Source organism: Aotus nancymaae, unplaced genomic scaffold (assembly GCF_030222135.1).
Source record: "Aotus nancymaae isolate 86718 unplaced genomic scaffold, 86718_ANA_hifiasm-v0.15.2.pri h1tg000119l, whole genome shotgun sequence".
NCBI lineage: Eukaryota > Metazoa > Chordata > Mammalia > Primates > Aotidae > Aotus > Aotus nancymaae.
Window position 1 is genome coordinate 64,935 of NW_026988534.1, and position 18,398 is coordinate 83,332.

At 41.9% G+C, this 18,398-nt stretch overlaps 1 protein-coding gene across 10 annotated transcripts in view; it reads left to right on the top strand.

Moving 5' to 3' along the window:
- The window catches only part of LOC135272635 (WASH complex subunit 2C-like), a 136,724-nt gene that overhangs the window by 48,652 nt on the left and 69,674 nt on the right, over positions 1-18,398 (top strand). For 7 of the 10 annotated variants that reach the window (XM_064371105.1, XM_064371103.1, XM_064371101.1 and 4 more), the window contains 3 exons: positions 904-1,023; positions 4,553-4,707; positions 8,815-8,974. In XM_064371105.1, coding sequence (XP_064227175.1) covers positions 904-1,023; positions 4,553-4,707; positions 8,815-8,974 — 435 coding nt within the window. Of the gene's footprint in view, positions 1-903; positions 1,024-4,552; positions 4,708-8,814; positions 8,975-10,342; positions 10,787-10,851; positions 10,879-13,131; positions 13,156-18,398 lie in introns of those variants that run through there. The other 3 variants (XM_064371106.1, XM_064371109.1, XM_064371108.1) reach the window with 3 other exon arrangements.

Here is an 18,398-nt window from a genome sequence, read left to right on the forward strand (position 1 = left end):
GGTAGAGATGGGGTTTCACCATGTTGGACAGGCTGGTTTCAAATTCCTGACCTTGGCCTCCCAAAGTGCTAGGATTACAGGCATGAGCCACTGTGCCTGGCCCAGCAAGTGTCACTTTTGTTGAGGTTGTATTTTCATCAGAGACTTTTATCGGTTTCATGCCAAAGTCAAAGGCATCTTTCTTTAAGTCTCGATCCCCATTTCATGTTACATCTAGTCATCTTATTTCAAAAGTGTTATAAAAAGAACATGCTGGAATAAGATCTGATCTGCAGCCCTGTTTAATTAGTGGGCTAGTGTGAGTAAATATACTGTCCAAGTAACACAAAATCTATCTTTTGGAAAGATAATTGTCAGTAGCATCAAGCAATGTAAGAATATGTAAATACTTTTAACAGAAGCCTTTTTATGAAGAGAGTTAAAAAAATTAAGTTTTAATCAATTTTACATGGTGTAAAAATTTAAAAATGCACTTCCTCAGGTACATAATAGCCACATGTGGCTAGTGATTATTGTATTTAACAGCATAGGCTTAGAGTCTCATGGTTACAGGAAACTATTTTCTCAAAGTTTTATTGCAGAGCAGAATGGCAGATGGTCAGTAAGACATTAAAACCTAAGAGTAGCTTACATTTGGATAGAATCATGTGGGGGAAACAGCAAAAAAGAGCAAACGTTTTCTGAGCTTAATAAGCTCATGCTATTTTTAAGTGAATGTTGGTGAGTATTAAATCATTACGGTATTTTAAGATCCTACTGCTCATATTATAAAAACTGAAAGACATCTCACCAGTCAAAATGATTGTAAGTGATACATGGGCACCAATGTGAACACTGCTGTCTTAAGAGCACTTCAGATTTTTTTTTCAATGGATACTTAGATTGCATCCTTTCTTCTTTCAGCAAGAACAGCTTCCGGAGGACTACTTGAAGTATGATCCTGAATACAAAGTGATTTTCGGATTTGTTAGAGCTCTGTCTAAAGCTCTAAGGCTAACAGCTGAATTGGCAATCGTGAGTCTGGTAAGACATTTTCTTTTTATAAAGCATCGTTAGCAATTTGTCTTGTAAACAGGGTGGTATGGTCATGTTTTTAAATAACAGTAAGTTTCTGAAATTATCTCAGAATGTTAAGAGAAACTTATGAAAGCAAATATACACATTGAGTTGAATCATCGTTTTGGCTTAGAATGTCTCAATTGCTTTTCTAATTGCAGAACAATTGCTATTAAAGACAGCAGGACGGATTTCTGATTTCTCCCCCCACACTTCAGTGCACGCATGCATACACAGTGCACACACATCCAGGGCATGTGGAGGACTTGGAATGGGGAGTGGTAACAAAACCATCCAGTTGATGGGCAGGAACAGATGCCAGTATAGGTCTAAGCTGAGTCCCAGGCTATATCCCCAGGCAGTTCTGATGCTTGCTGTGATTGCGAGCTGCTGCCCTAAATTCATTGTTCCTTGGATGATGAGTGTGTAGAATGAAACTGGACAAGCCAGGCCTGGTGGTTTCATGCCTTTAGTCCTAGCTATTTGGGAGGCTAAGTTGAGGGAATTACTTTAGTCCAGCAGTTTAAGTCCAGCCTTGTCCAAAGGATGAGACCCTGTATTTTAAGAGAAGAAAAAGTAAGGCCAGGTACAGTATCTCATGCCTATAATCCCAGCATTTTGGGAGGCCAAGTTGAAAGAATTGCTCGACTGTGGGAGTTCAAGACCAGACTGGGCAGTAAAGTGAGACCCATTTCTACCAAAAAAAAAAAAAAAAAAAAAAAAAAAAAAAAAAAAAAAATCAAGAAATTAGCTGGACATGGTAGCACATGCCTGTGGCCTCAGGTCCATGGTAGGCTGAAGCAGGAAGATCACTTGAGCCCAGGAGGTGGAGGCTGCAGTGACCTGTATTTATGCCACTGTACTCCAGCCTGGGCAACAGAGTGAGACCCTGTCTCAAAAACAGATAAAGCGGACAGCAGATGGGTCAGTAAGGTCTGTTATGATTTAAGGGACAAGCCCCCAGAAGAATGGCTACTAGAGTGGGAGGAGGAAAAGCAGAAGAGGATAATAAAAGGAGAAAGAATTCAAGATAGGAGAGGCTGTGGTCACAGTGCTGAGTGCTGCCAAGCGGTGACTTAATTCGTGAACACTCACTGGATGCTGACTCTGTGCTGCTCTTCTAAGTGCTGGGGTAGAGGAGAGGACAGGTGGAACACAGTTCTTGTTTTTATGAGCTTGTGTTCTAGGTGGATTGAACTTAAGTATCTTTTTAGGTAGTATGAAACAGCAGAAAGAGAAAGCAGGATAAAGGGACACAGAGTGATTGGGGGCTATTTGAGGTAGAATGGTAAGAAGAGCCTCTCTAGAGAGCTGACCCCAACTAAATGTATGACGAGAAAGAGTGCTGACATTACAGGAAGCAGGATGACTGCCAAGACAGACAGAAACATGTTTCGTGTGTGTTTGAGGAACAAACAGCAAGGTGACCAGCATGGTCAGAGTTAAGAATGAGGGAAACAGTAGAGATGAGGTACCACGGGCAGTGCCATAGCTCACGGGGCCTTTTGGCTTGCAGGCCATAGGAAGAAGTTAAGGTTTTGCTCCAGTTTGATGGGAAACTCGTGGTAGATCTTAGGCAGGGGAGTGCCACGCTCTAAATGAAGAGGCTATGCCGGCTGCTTTGGGGACAGTAGGCCATAGCTGGGAGGCAGACTGGAGGTAGAGAAGAGCGTTAAGAAATCTCTAGGGTAGTACAGGTGAGCATTGACAGACTGTGGTTCACCATGAAACGAGGCAGACTACCAGTGAAGGTAGACGTAACAGGCATTGCACACGGATTGGAGCAGGGGAAGTGAAATGCAGGTGTTTGGCCCCAGCATCTAGGCAAATGGAAATGTATGAGGAGCTCCAGTTTGTCAGTGTGAAGGCACCAGAAATAAGAGCCTATTGGCAAAACGAACCTTGGGAGAGTCATGTCAGGGCAGGCAGCGTAGGTGAAGGAGAGTTGGAAGATGAACTGGCATGAGGTTATGGTGTTGTGCACACCAGTGAGAGGACATAGTTGGAGAGCAGTGAGGCGTGGAATGGGGACAAAGGAAACACCATTTGGGAGAAGTCTCTGGTAGAGAGGAAGAAAATCTTCAGAAAGAGGTGACTGTGGGAAGAGTATTCTGCAAAAGTGAGATGGGGTCAACTGCGCTGAGGGAAGAGTTGACATCAGTGGGAATAAAGAGTTTTTCTCAAACTCACCTAGAAGGGCTTGTGGCATGGATGAGTGTCAGCAGCTCAGCGGCTCAGCAGGAAAGGGGATGGGAAGTTGAAGCCTTGCCATGTTTCAGTGCTCTCTGAATCCTGTGCAGTTGAACCCAGGGAGGGAGATTCATTCTTGAAATACTTGAGAGCGCAGTTTGGGAGAAAGGGAGCAGAATCTTTGAAACATGTCATGTTCAATAGCCATTTGTTTTTGAAAACATACTTGAGTTTGGCAGCTCAGATCTGGCAATGTTTTCCAATTGGATAACCTGCATACAAGAAATAAACTCACCTGTTTTTAAAAAATAAATAAATAAAGTTTCATCCATTTGTTAAGATGTAAAGGGTTCAAGTAGCTCACAGACATACTGTTCCGCAGAGCACCCTCTGAGGTAACAACACCTCACAGCTCACCTTTAATCTTTACTCAGCTGTTCACTTTGCCCAATTCTTTGTGGGACCGATGTTTGATAGATGTAAAGTAATTCATGAAATTGTCTCACAAACTGCTGGGCAGCAGGTTTAGAGGAATCCCAGGGATACTGAGATTGGCAGCTTTTTCCACTTTAAAACCAACAGAATTGTTTAAGTTGCACATGATGTAAGACATAAGAAATTTGTATGAAGTGATCATGAAGATGTGAAAAATAGGGGCTGTGGGAAGGACTCTCCTTTGTACATGTGTGTTTCTTATCAAGTGAGCAATTGCATATGTGGAAAGTTTTACAACCCCACAGACTTGCGTCCGCCATGCTGCTCTGCACAGCAGCCACTGGGAGGCTCTCTTGACCAGCAGTTTTTCAAGCTAGTGCCCCAGAAGGGTGAGTTTTTGTGATAAGGAGGTTAATATTTGCTATCACATAGGTTTTACATATTCAAGTTTGACATACTTGTAAAATTCCCATCTGCCTACTAGCTAGATGTGAGATATTATATGTGATAGGCACTTGAGGATATATTGAACAACTTTAATCCACACTGAGCATGTGTGTGTGTGCTCTCTCTTATGAGTGTGAAGGTGACGACACTGCCTCTTTCTATGATGCCCTTGGCTGAGACGTACAGTCATTCTTGTGACCAAAATTGGGCTGTAAATTTCTCTGGGCAGAGTAAGTAGCAGAAGTATCTGACCTATGATTGTGATATGGCCGCTTGCCTGGCCTGATCAAGTCTCTGTAGAACGTAAGAATAAAAGGCACTTACTTTCTGGTCAAGACCACAAGGAATCTGTCATTCGTAAGAGTTCTTATCACAGCACTTAAACGGAGCTAAGTCAAAGGCCAGTGTTTGCTATGTTTTGCAGATTTACGTAGAGAGACTGGTGAGTTACGTTTGTATCGACATTTGTCCAACCACCTGGAGGAGGATTGTCATGGGAGCCGTTCTTATTGCCGCCAAGGCTTGGAATGATGAAGCTGTGTGGAATGAGAACTTTGACAGTGTTGCAGTTGAAGAAATGTGAGTTTGTATGGTTTTTGTGAACTTTCTTTCCTTTCTTTCTTTCTTTCTTTTTTTTTTTTTTTAAGATGGAGTTTCATTCTTGTTGTCCAGGCTGTGGTGCAATGGCATGATCTCGGCTCACTGCAACCTCCGCCTCCCAGATTCAAGCGGTTCAACCTCCCGAGTAGCTGGGATTACAGGCATCCACCACCACATCCAGCTAATTTTTTGTATTTCTAGTAGAGACGGGGTCTCACCATGTTGGCCAGGCTGGTCTCAAACTCCTGGCCTCAGGTGATCCACCTGCCTTGCTTGGCCTCCCAAAGTGCTGGGATTACAGGCATGAGCAACTATGCCCAGCTGTCTTTGTGAACTTTCTAATCATTTCTCAAGACTTTTTGGTCCCGTAAACTTAACACTTTAAGAACTATTTTTAAAGTTTACATTGTACTGATAATGGAAATGGGCATAAACATCACATTTTAGAACAACTGTTCATATTTTCATTGCTCATTGGTAGGTCTTGGTAAATTGTTATTGTAATAATCTGCTCATGAATTGAAAAATATTTTTCTGTGGATATTTTTGGCAAACATTTTACCAGTGTACTACCAGAAAATAATAGTACAGTAAATATCCTTATGGCTTTTTACAAGCTGTCTGCAAGTTCCAGTCTCTCTGTAAGGAGCACATGTCTGGCCTTTGAAATCATTGTTTGGCCATTGACAGGTCTGGGGCCTGTGGACTGGGGAAAATGTGTAGCTTCACCCTGAGTCATACATTGTGTACTTGCTTTTGCTAGTGTTCTCCCTGCTTTTTTCTGAAGATCTGTTTTATAGAAACCTTGAGATACAGAATAGCCACAGATCCCTGTGCCCCGTCCCCTCCCTCTTCAGAGTGTCGCATCATTGGGCTGATGAGTTAGAAGTTCCAGTGTTCCCCTCAGGCAGTCTGAGAAACATTGCTGGAGCATCACCCAATGCTCGCCACACTCAGGAGGTTCCCAGGGCACTCGTGCAACCACAGCAGCATTTGCGGGGGTGGGGGGGGCAAGTTATCCATGAGAGTGCAAGAAATCTTGCTGAGTCATGGGGTTGGCACCAACATGACACTGAAAGAAGAGCTTCATGGGTCTTTCTTCCACTCTGGCCTCCTGAGTGCTGTAAAGGGAAGGGCCTTGGAGCTAGTTGGCAGGGTGAGCCAGGGAGGCATTTCCAGCAGAGGCTCTCACAGTGTCCACTAGACAGAGAGAATGGCTTTGTGGGTGACACTTAGAAAAATCTGAAAAAAACACCTCTTGATGACATTCAGCAGCATATGAAGATCAAGATTATGACAGGCACCGGCAAGAGGTTTTGGCTTTTTGGTTTTCTTTTTTTTCACATTTGCCTATTACTCCAGATAAGACTGTCATTCAGAATGTATGCAGTCACAGAGGTGGAGCCTGATGGCTGAATAGAAATCTGTGCCAATTGTGCTCCCCATAGGAATAACAAATTTAGCAACTGTCTAAATAAAAAAGCACCTTCATAAGAACTAAAAATCAGGTAAGTGATCGTAGTACTTGGGTTTAACTTCATATCACTGAAAGAGGCACTGAACAGTGTAGAAAAGACAGTCTTGTATTGCCGATGCCACCCTGTGAACCTGTGGCAAGGAGAGAGGCTACATGCTTGGGGCAGGGAGAGCACAGCAGCTGTGGGACTTTTCCTGAACTCAGTGCTCCCTTGTCATAGCAGAAAGCACAACAAGGCTGAACTCACCCAATGCCCACCCACCGAAAAAAAAAAAACATTTAGACTCGCCCCAGCCATAGGGGAGTTGTTCATCCCAGTGGATGGAACTTGAGTTGTGAAAGCCTGACTGCTGTGGGATAAAATACTCTGGGGTCCTTAATAAACCTGAAAGCCTGTCTAGGTCACAAGGACTGCAACTCTTAGGCAAGTTCAAGTGCCGTGCTGCGCTTGGAACCAGTGTGTCAGGAGGGGCATGTGACCCTGGGAGACAGCAGCTGGGGCAGCTAGGGAGTGTTTGCTCACCCCTCCTTCAACCCTTGACAGTGCAGCTCACAGCTCTGACAAAGACTTCTTTCGTCGGCTTGAGGAAAGAGGAGGAAAGAGGACTTTGTCTTGCAACTCGGATACTAGCTCAGCCACAGTGGGAGAGGACACTGGTCAGAGTCAGGAAACCCCCATCTGAGGTCCCAGCTTTGGGATAGCATCTCTAGACAAACTCTGGGCCAGAAGGGAACCTGCTAGGACTCAGTAATGGCAGGATTCATCTCTTGCTGATGAAAGAGCCCTTGGGCCCTGAAGCATCATCAGTGATGACCAGGTAGTACATGCCATGGGCCTGGAGTGAGACAGAGATGTGCTGGGTCAGCTGCGGTGGCTCCAAGGAGAGACTCCCTCTGCTTGATAAATGCTGAGGGAAGAGTAAAGAGGAGTTTCCTTGAGCTTAGATACCAGCTCAGCTACAGTCAGCGGAGCACCAGGTGAGCTGTAGGAGTCCACGATTCAGGCCTTGGCTCTTGGATGGCATCTCTGGACCTACCCTGGTCCAGAGGGGAGCCCACAGCCCTGAAGAATGAGTTCCAGGGAAGGCTGCACTCACAAGCTGATTAATACCTTGGGGTATTATTAAGTGAACATCCGTGGGGTATTATTAAGTGAACATCTGTGGTGACCTGGCACTAAGCTCCATGGGACTGCAATGATGTGCGTGGGGACTGGCTACTCTGCCTAGGGAAAAGGGAAGGAAGAGCGGGAAGGGATTTGCCTGGTGGATTCAGTGCCAGCTCCAGCCATGGTAGGACAGGACACCAGGTAGATGTCTAAGGTTTATGACTCCAGCCTAGGCTCCCAGGCAGCACCTTTGAACCCATCCAGGTGTTATACCCAAGTGAGTCAAGGAATGAGCCACACTCTGAGGTTGAATTATGAGTCCTTTATTTTAGCCAGTGACCAAGAGGTGGCTAACACCCAAAATTCTCTCGGCCCTCAAGAAAGAGTTAAGGGGTTTCTTATACCCTAGTTTGAAAAGGGAGGGAGGAACCTAGCTGAAGCAATTTTTTCACAGAAGCAGAGTAAGCAAAAAAGTTAAAAGATAAACTGGTACGTGAGAAATAAAACAGTACCAGGTGCGAGGGCTAGAGCTGTCATAAAAAGACATCCAATTTATACATAGGGGGGCTCTGGGTACTCAACAGCAACTGCATTCCCAGGCTCTGCTGGAACTGCTTAACTCAGGCGCTTATCAGCAGATGCACTCCGGGATGTGCCCAGTGTCATCCTGCCCCAGCTACATACTGCATTTACTTACTTAATGAGGGGAATAACTAAAATGAAGACACGAAGGTGGAGTCTGTCTGGCTCAAGAAGCTAACATGAAGCCTGAACAGCTCTCAGCTAAGAAAGAGAGAGTCGGTTTAAGCCAACGACAAGCAGGTTATCACATAGGGACCAGGGCAACTTACTGCACTTAAGGGAAGGACAGAAGCCTGGCTAGCTTCACTACCTGCTAATTGTAGAGCCCCGGGGCCTTGAGTGACATAAGTGGCAGCAGGTAGATGTTACAGTGGGCCTTGTGCAGTCACAATGCTGTGCTGACTTCAGACCTAGTGCCGTCTGGACAGACCTAGTGCTGTTCCAGAGCTCGTGGCCACAGGAGTGCTTGTATCGCTCCTCTCCCAGCTCCAGGCAGCCTAGCACAGAGAGACAGACTTCATTTGTGGGAAAGTAAGGGAAGAAGGGAGCCTGTCTGCTAATACAGAGAATTCCTCCAGGTTTTATCCGAGACCACCAACGTGGTTCCTCCACAAGTCTGCAAAAACAATGACATTCTTCACAGAAATAGAAAATCAAGTGTATTAACACACTTTTTATATCCATGTTTTTTTCCAATACAAGTTTTTTCTATTTTCAAAGAGAGCTGGGAAAGTTGCATGCTTTCTTGTATTTCTTCGATCGAAAGCGTTCTGTCCAGTGTGAGTTCTTTCATGCGTTCTAATAAACTAGAGCACGGGATGGCTTTACCACATTTCTTACATGAGAATAATGTTTTTGAAGCTGGCCCAGTGAACTAACATGGTCCTGTGTTGGTTTTGTTGTGTTTCCCCTTCCCCAGGAATGAGTTGGAAAGGCAGTTCTTGAAGCTAATTGATTATAATATCCAAGTTCCTGGCAGCATTTACAGCAAATACTACTTTGATCTTTGCACTTTGGCACAGGACCACGTGGGTTTGCCTCTTCAGCTCCTTGACAGAGAAAGAACACGGAAGCCGGAGGTAAGAGTATGAAGTTACTAAGTGGATTTGCAGTCGGCAGTGCCAACATCTGTGACTAAGTCATATTAAGTTATGATTAGAAAAATGGAAAGCTTCCGCCCAGTGCAGTGGCTCATGCCTGTAATCCCAGCACTTTGGGAGGCTGAGGTGGGTGGATCACGTGAGGTCAGAAGTTCGAGGCTAGGGCTGACCAACATGAAGAAATACTGTGTCTACTAAAAATACAAAATTAGCTGGGTGTAGTGATGCATGCCTCTAAGCCCAGTTACTCTGGAGGCTAAGGCAGGAGAATTGCTTGAACCCTACAGGCGGAGGTTGCAGTGAGCCAAGATCACGCTACTGAACTCCAGCCTGAGCAACAGAGTGAGACTCCGCCTGAAAAAAATATATATGTTTTAATCAAGTTTAATTCATTGTCAATGGTTTGCTTTTGAACCTTTGCCCTTTCAGATAATCATACAGAAGTGATTTCTTGCCATTTTATTCCTAATGATGTCTAGGAATAGACATCATTATATAATGCACTTACCACTCTTGACTATTTTTTATTACTCATTTTGCAAATTTATGTCATTTTCTACTGTGTATACTACAGTGCAGTCAGTCCCATGGGTGTGTTAGACAAACCATTAGTGCCTAAGCCGAGAGACCTGCACTTAGACTGTATGAGGTGTGTGTGTCTGAAGTATTGGATGCAGGAAGTACATGGGATTTTACTGGAAATGATAACTTTTATAACTTTCATGGGACTAAGTAATATTTATGGTTTGTGACTTTTGGTAATTACACAGTAAAAATACAGCTGACAAGGTTGAACATTTAAAATAGGCATGCTCTGTAGTACCCTGGGAGTACTTTAAAATAATACTTTTTTACCATAATGTGCAAGTGAAGTGTAGTGCCTTTTGATGCTTTAGTCATTAGACTTCATTGACATTCCAATACAATCCAGCGCATGCCTGCCTCATTAAAATTTGCTTTGAGTATATAATTACTACAAATTGGTAGAATTTGAATAGATTAATAAACTAACTTTTTGCAAAAGTTTGTGTTCATTACATTTAAGGAACAAGTGCACAGGTAACAGATGCTGCTGCTGTTAGAAGCCTGTCACAATACTGTGACATCTTTGGGAAGCTAATTTTTAAGTAACTTAATAAAACAAGCCCCCCTTTGCTCCAGCAATCTAATTCTAGCCCTGAGATTACCTTAGTGAGTTGACAGAAGTTGGCAGTGTAAACCTCAGCCTAAGTAGCTGTAACTGAACTACCTAAAGAAGTCTGCATGTGTGGCTTATTATCAGTGGTGACTGTTAAAAAGTTGGAACCCTTTTTAAAATTGTACCTCTTTTCTGTTTGACATTCTTAGGCTTTTTCAAGGATGAGAAAAGACGGAGACGTAGATAGCGCTGCCAAGAACAGGTCTTTTGAGTGCTGATGATTTAACTAATCTTCAGTGCGCTAAGGCCATCCTCTCCTAAAGGAAGAAATGAGGAGTAATGTAACATCTGAACCCCTCATCTAAAAAGACAGGAAAATACCACCTCTCCTGCTACAGAACTAGAAAACTTCATATTTTCAAAAGAAGAAACACCTCAATTCAAGTTAACTCAAGGACAACTAAGACCTTGTCAGGGCAACAACACACTCTTACACTCTTCTGTCTGTTTTAATGTAAACACAGTTATAGATGCCTCTTCAAAGTGAAGGTTCCTTCTGCCTATGCACAGAGACTTCCTTAGTGTGTGGGCTGATAGCTGTGAATTATGTAAGGCTTTTAAAACAATAAAAGCTTTTTAAATGTTAAAGATAACTTTTCTGTTTCTTTCCTATTTTTTTCTCCCAATATTGCTGCACATGCATTTGGAATCAATGCAGTATTCCTATTAAAACATGGGACTCAGCTGGGCATCATGGCTCAAGCCTGTAATCCCAGCACTTTGGGAGGCTGAGATGGGCAGATCATGAGGTCAAGTGATGAAGACTATCCTGGCCAGCATGGTAAGACCCTGTCTCTACTAAAAATACAAAAATTAGCTGGGTGTGGTGGCAGGTGCCTGTAGTCCTAGCTACTCAGGAGGCTGAGGCAGGAGAATCGCTTAAATCAGGAAGACAGAGGTTGCAGTGATTCAAGATCATGCCACTTCATTCCAGCCTGGACAGAGGGAGACTTTCTCTGAAAAAAAAAAAACATGGGACTCTAACAACTCCCAAAGCCAGTAGGAGCAGATGCAGCATTGTCAGGGATTGAAGGGCTCTTCCTTCCTACTCTCACTTGATATGTCTTAAAGCATTTTTGTAAGTTGCCTTAACCATTCACAAGTTGGTTTAATTCATGCCTGTGTTTAAGATAGAATATTTGTTTCTGTTTTTGCTTAAGCTCTTTTCAATTATAAGATAATTCATTACGCTTAACATCACTCTCTGGCCATAATACTTAGTAACATAGTGCATTAGATGGCATCTTTGAATAGTTGATTATTGTGTCTGAGAGGAAAAACACATTAGAACATAAAATTAAATATGCCAAAGAGAAAGGATTTCCAGGAATACCGTAGAATTAGAACAAGGGTGTTGGAGGTTTTCAAACAGTTACACAGAAAAAGTAAGTACAGAAAGTAGAGTTAAAGTTTCTCTATACAGAGGGTGACTTAAGCTTACATTTTAATTAAAAATCACTGGCTTTTTTTAGAACTAATCTAGCCACTCATTTTCAGTGATTCTCACTAAATCCTGATAATATTGGTATACTCTTATCCATTTTAATTTTTCATTTTAAAAAAATTCCTTAGAATTTAAGGTAAAATCTTCAACTTAACATCTTATCTTGATAAACTGCAGACTAGAATCAATGATCTGATGTAACTTAGAAGAAAAAGTCAGTGATGAATCCTTATTTATAAGATGGTTTGCACCTTATTAATATGACATTAACTAGAAGTTGTGACATATATGAGTGGTCAAATATTTAAAAACCAGTTTGGCAAAGGGACATTGGACATAAATCCTTGACTTCAAGAGTAAGGGCTGGTGCAGTGGCTCATGCCTGTAATCCCAGCACTTTCAGAGGCTGAAACGGGCAGATCACTTGAACCCAGCAGTTCAAGACCAGCCTGGCCAACATGGCAAAACCTCTTCTCTACTAAAAACACAAAAATTAGCTGAGCATGGTGGCAGTTGCCTATGGTCCTAGCTCCTTGGGAGACTGAGGCACAAGAATCACTCCAGCCTGGGAAGCAGAGGTTGCAATGAGGCGTGATCATGCCTACACTTCAGCCTAGGTGACAAAAATAGAGTAAATCAATAGAATAGGGACCAGTAATATCGTTCTTTCCTTTGGCTTAAATTCCAGAAGGCAATATAGTCATTTTGATAAATGAAAAATGAGGTCAAGTTGGAATAAGAATATAAATGTCACTGAAAGTGGGTAGGTTCTCTGACAACTGTTACGGGACATGGAAACTAAGTTAGTAGTAGGTGGTAACTATGGCAGATTTCATAGAGTTTGATACCTGGGAAAGATTAGTTCTCTAACATAAGACTATGAAAAAGATTGACAACCAAAGCTCAAATTTACTTGCATTTTTAGGATTATTTTAACATTTGTAATACAGACACCAGTGAAATTTTAACTCTGGTATAGTGTGAACTAAAACGTTTACATCTTCATTACAAAGAAAAGACAAAGATCTGAAATATGGATTTGAAGCAAGTGAAATGGCCATTTTTGTAGCATAAAAGCGGTTGCCTATTGACGGTTCTATATAGTTTATTCTGAGGTGAACTATGTAATGTTAAAGCTCAACGTTTCTAGAGAAATTTTATCCTGGTATTTTATTCACATGTTCTCTTTTTGTAACCTAGATGCCCATACATTACTGAAATCCAGCAACAGTGTCTGATTTTATTGCAACTCAAAGTTCATTTTTTTGATGTAGTTTTCCCACATTTCTAAATACACTATTCCTTGGTTTAAAAAAAACACATGCCAAAGCCAATCTTAACCAAAAGCCAAATTATTCTTGATTCTGTGTTTAGGTTATGCAGTGTTTCTGGAAACACTTTGCTGCGGTGTGCAGATTCGCTAGAATCTTTCATCACCCAGCCCTTTTCCTAACACATTTAAGATTTCTGTGGCTTCATTTTTCCATCGCACAGCATCCTTGAGTATGGAACTACTTGGAAAATCCTTTGACAGCTGGCAGAGAAATGTCCCAGGTAAGTGCTAGTTTCTATGCAGATTTGTAGAAAACACCCAGAATCTATCAAGTTAAGGATTAAATGACCTTAAGTTTAATGGCCAGACACTTATTTACCTGGTTGGGCCCAGCGTTGTGCCAGTGAGCAATGCAAAAGATCTAGGAGGCCTTCAGTGAAGTCTGCCTCCTAGGACACAGGTTGCTAAGGCAATTTCCTTCTTTCTTTCTTTTTTTCTTTCTTTCTTTTTCTTTCTTTCACTTTCTTTTTCTTTCTTTCCTTTCTTTTTCTTTCTTCTTTCTTGCTTTCTTTTTTCTTTCTTTCCTCTCTATTTTTTTTTATTGTACTTTAAGTTCTGGGGTACATGTGCAGAACTTGCAGGGTTGTTACATAGGTATACACATGCCACAGTGGTTTGCTGAATCCATCACCCCCGTCACCTACACTAGGTATTTCTCCTAATGTTATCCCTCCCCAATCTCCCCATCCCCTGCTATTCTTCCTCTAACTCCCGACCCCACAACAGACCCCAGTGTGTGATGTTCCCCTCCCTGTGTCCATGTGGTCTCATTGTTCAATACCCATTTACGAGTGGGAATATGTGGTGTTTGGTTTTCTGTTCTTGTGTCAGTTTGCTGAGAATGATGGTTTCCAGCTTCATCCATGTCCCTGCAAAGGACACAACTCCCCATTTTTTATGGCTCCATAGTATTCCATGGTGTATATGTGCCATATTTTCTTTATCCAGTCCATCACTGATGGGCATTTGGGTTGGTTCCAAGTCTTTGCCATTGTAAACAGTGCCACAATGAACATACATGTGCATGTGTCTTTATAACAGAATGATTTATAATCCTTTGGGTATATACCCAGTAATGGGATTGATGGATCAAATGGAATTTCTATTTTTAGATCCTTGAGAAATTGCCACACTGCCTTCCACAATGGTTGAACTAATTTACACTCCCACCAACAGTGTAACAGCATTCCTATTTCTCCACATCCTCTCCAGCAATTTCTGTTGAACTTTTTCAAATACATTTGACAAGTGACAGAACTTGTACTTAATGTGAAATTTAAAGAATATCAGCTTGTGGTTTAGGATTTCTAGGGTAAAGAACAACTTAGTGGGAAAGAAAAGTGGTATAGACATTATAAGAATCTTGAGTCCAGTGAAAAATGGTTAACGTTCTTTGAGAAGGAACAGGTTAGGTGACTCTTAGAACTGCTGTAAGGAAGCTGAGCAATTGGACTGTGATTAGGAAAACTCAGTGATAGGCCTAGAACCTAAGGTCTTTAGTAAAATATGGGTGGTATCTCCTTCAAAAAACCTCCATGGATTCCAAAAACAGGCTGCTGGCTTCTTAAAAATATATATTGCTTTATCCTCACCTTCTCAACTCTACGAACATTTACCTGTCACCCGAGCTGGGGACTCCTGTGTCTCCTCAGTGTGACAACTGATCACAGTCAGAGTGCTTTATCCACCTCCCCTTCCAGCCCCTGCTTCACCCAAGACCCTTAGAACTCTCCTTAAACAAAATCTTCCCAGCCTCACCCTTACCCTTTCTGCTACTTTGCACTGTGGCAGTGCTTGATGTTTTTCATTGTGACCCACTGCCAAAGCATTAACACCAGGTTCCAGAACACCCAGGTTGCATGTAGCTTGCAGGCTAACTGACCCCTTTTAATTTCCTTTATGTGAGTCCTCTGTGTGTGTTCTCTGAAACACCTGTTCCCAATTTGCTGCACTTGCTGATTCTGACCTACTCACAGCCTTACTTAGGCATTCTCAATCTAGCCTGAGGATGAGGTTGTACCCCTTCCTTCCACAACCTCTTTTCCCCGGCATTAATGCCTTGTTCTGAAGGTAACTCCCTCTCACGTAGTCTAGAGGATTCCCTCTTTAATTCTAAAATCAGTCTGCTGTATTCATCTCCTCCACCAATTCTGCTCTTCACAATTGCATTTCACCTCCCCAACTTGGGAATGCAGCAATTTTGGTTCGGGCCTCTAAATGTCCCAGTGTTTTTGAAGATGAGATCCCCATCCACCTCCCTCTCAGCAGCTAGAAGAGCTTGTGAAAAATGCATCTTCTCTAAATGAAGTGTGGTATCCTGGATTTGATCCTGGGACAGATAAAGAGCGTGAGTGGAAAATCTGATGAAGTCTGGAGTTAGGAGTAACGTGCCAACACTGACTTTTTAGTTTTTACAAATGTACGATGTCGATACAAGATGTTCACATTAGTGGGGAAATGGTAAGGGCATACAGAAACGCTGCATTATTTTTGTGACTTTTTGTAAGTTTCTTTTTATAAAACAGCATCTTGGGTCCCCGAACTAATGAATCTCCGTTCCTCGGGCCAAGGCGTAGGAATCTAAAGTTGTAGCAGACACCCTGAATGATTCAAATAGAAATTCTAGTCCTGTCAATTTCCTTTTATTCCTTGTCTGAACAGTTGCCTCTCCCTCGTTTCACTTACCTTAACGTGAGTTCATCCTTTAACGCTTCTGAATCCTAAGATTTAAGTCCTGTTATCTACTTTTCCCAGATGAGAAAACTGAATAGTAAGAGGTGGAGTGTCCAGGATCCCAGAGCTCATAAAAGGTGAAGTGGGGACTTAAATTCCCAATCAGGCTCGCTCCCAAGTCTATGCTTATAGCCACGAGCTCAAGAACTCTGTAACTGAAGGAACAAAAAGCAGCATTCTCACCAATATTATCCTGGGCCCACCTATTTATCCACCTTTCTAAGTCCACCAGCCCCTCTGCTTCAGCATGTGGACTTTTCCCTTGCCCTCCTTTCCACTGGAGGAAAATGAGCAACGGGAAAGCATGGGGAAGATGTGCTGAGGAGAGCCCTGCACGCGGAAGGTGGAAGGTGCAGTTGCTCTTCTCTCAGGACTTAGCTTAACAGCTATATTTTCCAGTCTGCCTCTCCCAGCTGCCTTAACTTACATACTAATGTAACAAAGTTCATAGCGCCTGCTTTGGCATGAAATGACATGCTCTCATATATTACTAATTCACTTCTCACTAGATTTATGTGGTCTCCCTGAAACACTTTAAGCTCCTACTTACAGAGTCATGTCTCGCTCATACTCATGTCTCAGAGTATGATGGAGAATGCTGACATACCAGGCGTTTGGTAGACTGGTGGCTAACCTTTATTTTGCCAAAGCAGCAATCAGCAGAAGGTGGTGTGAAAATGCATCTGAGGCTCACTAAGCATCTGTTTAGATTACTAGGGAGAAGCCAACTCTCGGTTTGTGCCTGAGCTTCCTGATTTGGATTTGGAGCTCAATAGCAAGTTGTGGGTCCAACAGGTGTATAGGAAAGTTTTAGGATTTTCTGTCCTCCAACCAGACGCATAAAAAAGCACTGTTTCTATTCAGATTGTTTCAGCATAAATCGAGCATTTATAAAATGGAAGGCTCTCTTGGGCAATGACTATTTTCCCATGTATCTTCATTTCTTCAAGTGGATCATGAAACAATAACAGGTTTGCCAGGAGAAACCTAGGAAGCATATTCAATTAAAACATGCTTTAATTCATTCTGCTTCTGTGATTGGAATTTGCTTGAGTTTAATGATTAATAAAATTTTTGCTGCTTAAATTTTAGGTGCATCCGAAAACTCTGATTTTAGAATTAAAATCCACATCTTTCCTTATAGATCCTTAGGAAGCAGTGTATCTCTACATGTAAACATGAAAAGAGACTTCTATGGCATTTATTTTCTTTGCTATTGCTTTAATGTATGTTAAAATTGATGTACATTAATTGGGAACAAAGAAACAAAAACACATTTCATTTTATCATAAATAATATGCATATTTAACAAAAATGTTATATCATTATCTTTCTATAAATAGAATACACACAAAACATTTTTGCAAATAATAAAATTAACAAAAATAGATAGGACTAACATAACCAAATACAACTGCCTTTCTACTGACTGTCAGGAACAAAATAGAAACAAGACTTAGCAAAATGACCTGGGTTTCTTTTTGTTAGTGTTAAAACTTCAGATTTATAATCTCATCAATATTACATAGATTTTAGTCAGGACATAGGCATGGGCAAAGGCTTCATGACTAAAACACTGAAAGTAATGGCAACAAAAGCCAAAATTGACAAATGGAATCTAATTAAACTAAACTTCTGCACAGCAAAAGAAACATCATCAGAGTGAACAGGCAACCTACAGAATGGGAGAACATTTTTGCAATCCATCTGACAAAGGGCTAATATCCAGAATCTACAAAGAACTTAAACAAGTTTACAAGAAAAAGACAAGCCCATCAAAATGTGGGCGAACGATATGAATGGACAATTCTCAAAAGAAAACATTTATGCAGCCAACTAACATGAAAAGAAGCTCATCATCACTGGTCATTAGAGAAATGCAAATCAAAACCATAGTGAGATACCACCTCACGCCAGTTAGCATGGCGATCATTAAAAAGTCATGAAACAACAGATCCTGGAGAAACAACAGATGTGGAGAAATAGGAATGCTTTGACACTGTTGGTGGGAGTGTAGATTAGTTCAACCTTTGTGGAAGACAGTGTGGTGATTCCTCAAGGATCTAGAACTGGAAATATCATTGGACCCAGGAATCCCATTGCTGGGTATATACCCAAAGGATTATTAATCATTCTTCTATAAAGACACATGCACGTGTATGTTTATTGTGGTACTGTTCACAATAGTGAAGACTTGGAACCAACCCAAATGCCCATCAGTGACAGATTGGATAAAGAAAATGTGGCACATATACACCATATGCCATGGAATACTATGCAGCATAAAAAAGGATGAGTTCATGTCCTTTTCAGGGACATGGATGAAGCTGGAAACCATCATTCTCAGCAAACTAACACAAGAACAGGAAACCAAACACCATGTGTTCTCACTCATAAGTGGGAGTCTAACAATGAGAATACATGGTCACAGGACACACTGGGACCTGTTGGGTGGTAAGGGACTAGGGGAGGGTAGCATTAGGAGAAATACCTAATGTGGATGATAGGTTGATGGGTGCAGCAAACCACTATGGCATGTGCATACCCATGTACAAACCTGCATGTTCTGCACGTGTACCCCAGAACTTAAAGGGCAAAAAAACCAAAAAAACAAAACTACTCCAACTGCATATTAGGCATGAAGAACTAACCTTTGGGACCACCAAACTGTAAAACTGCTGCCAATAGGAAGTGG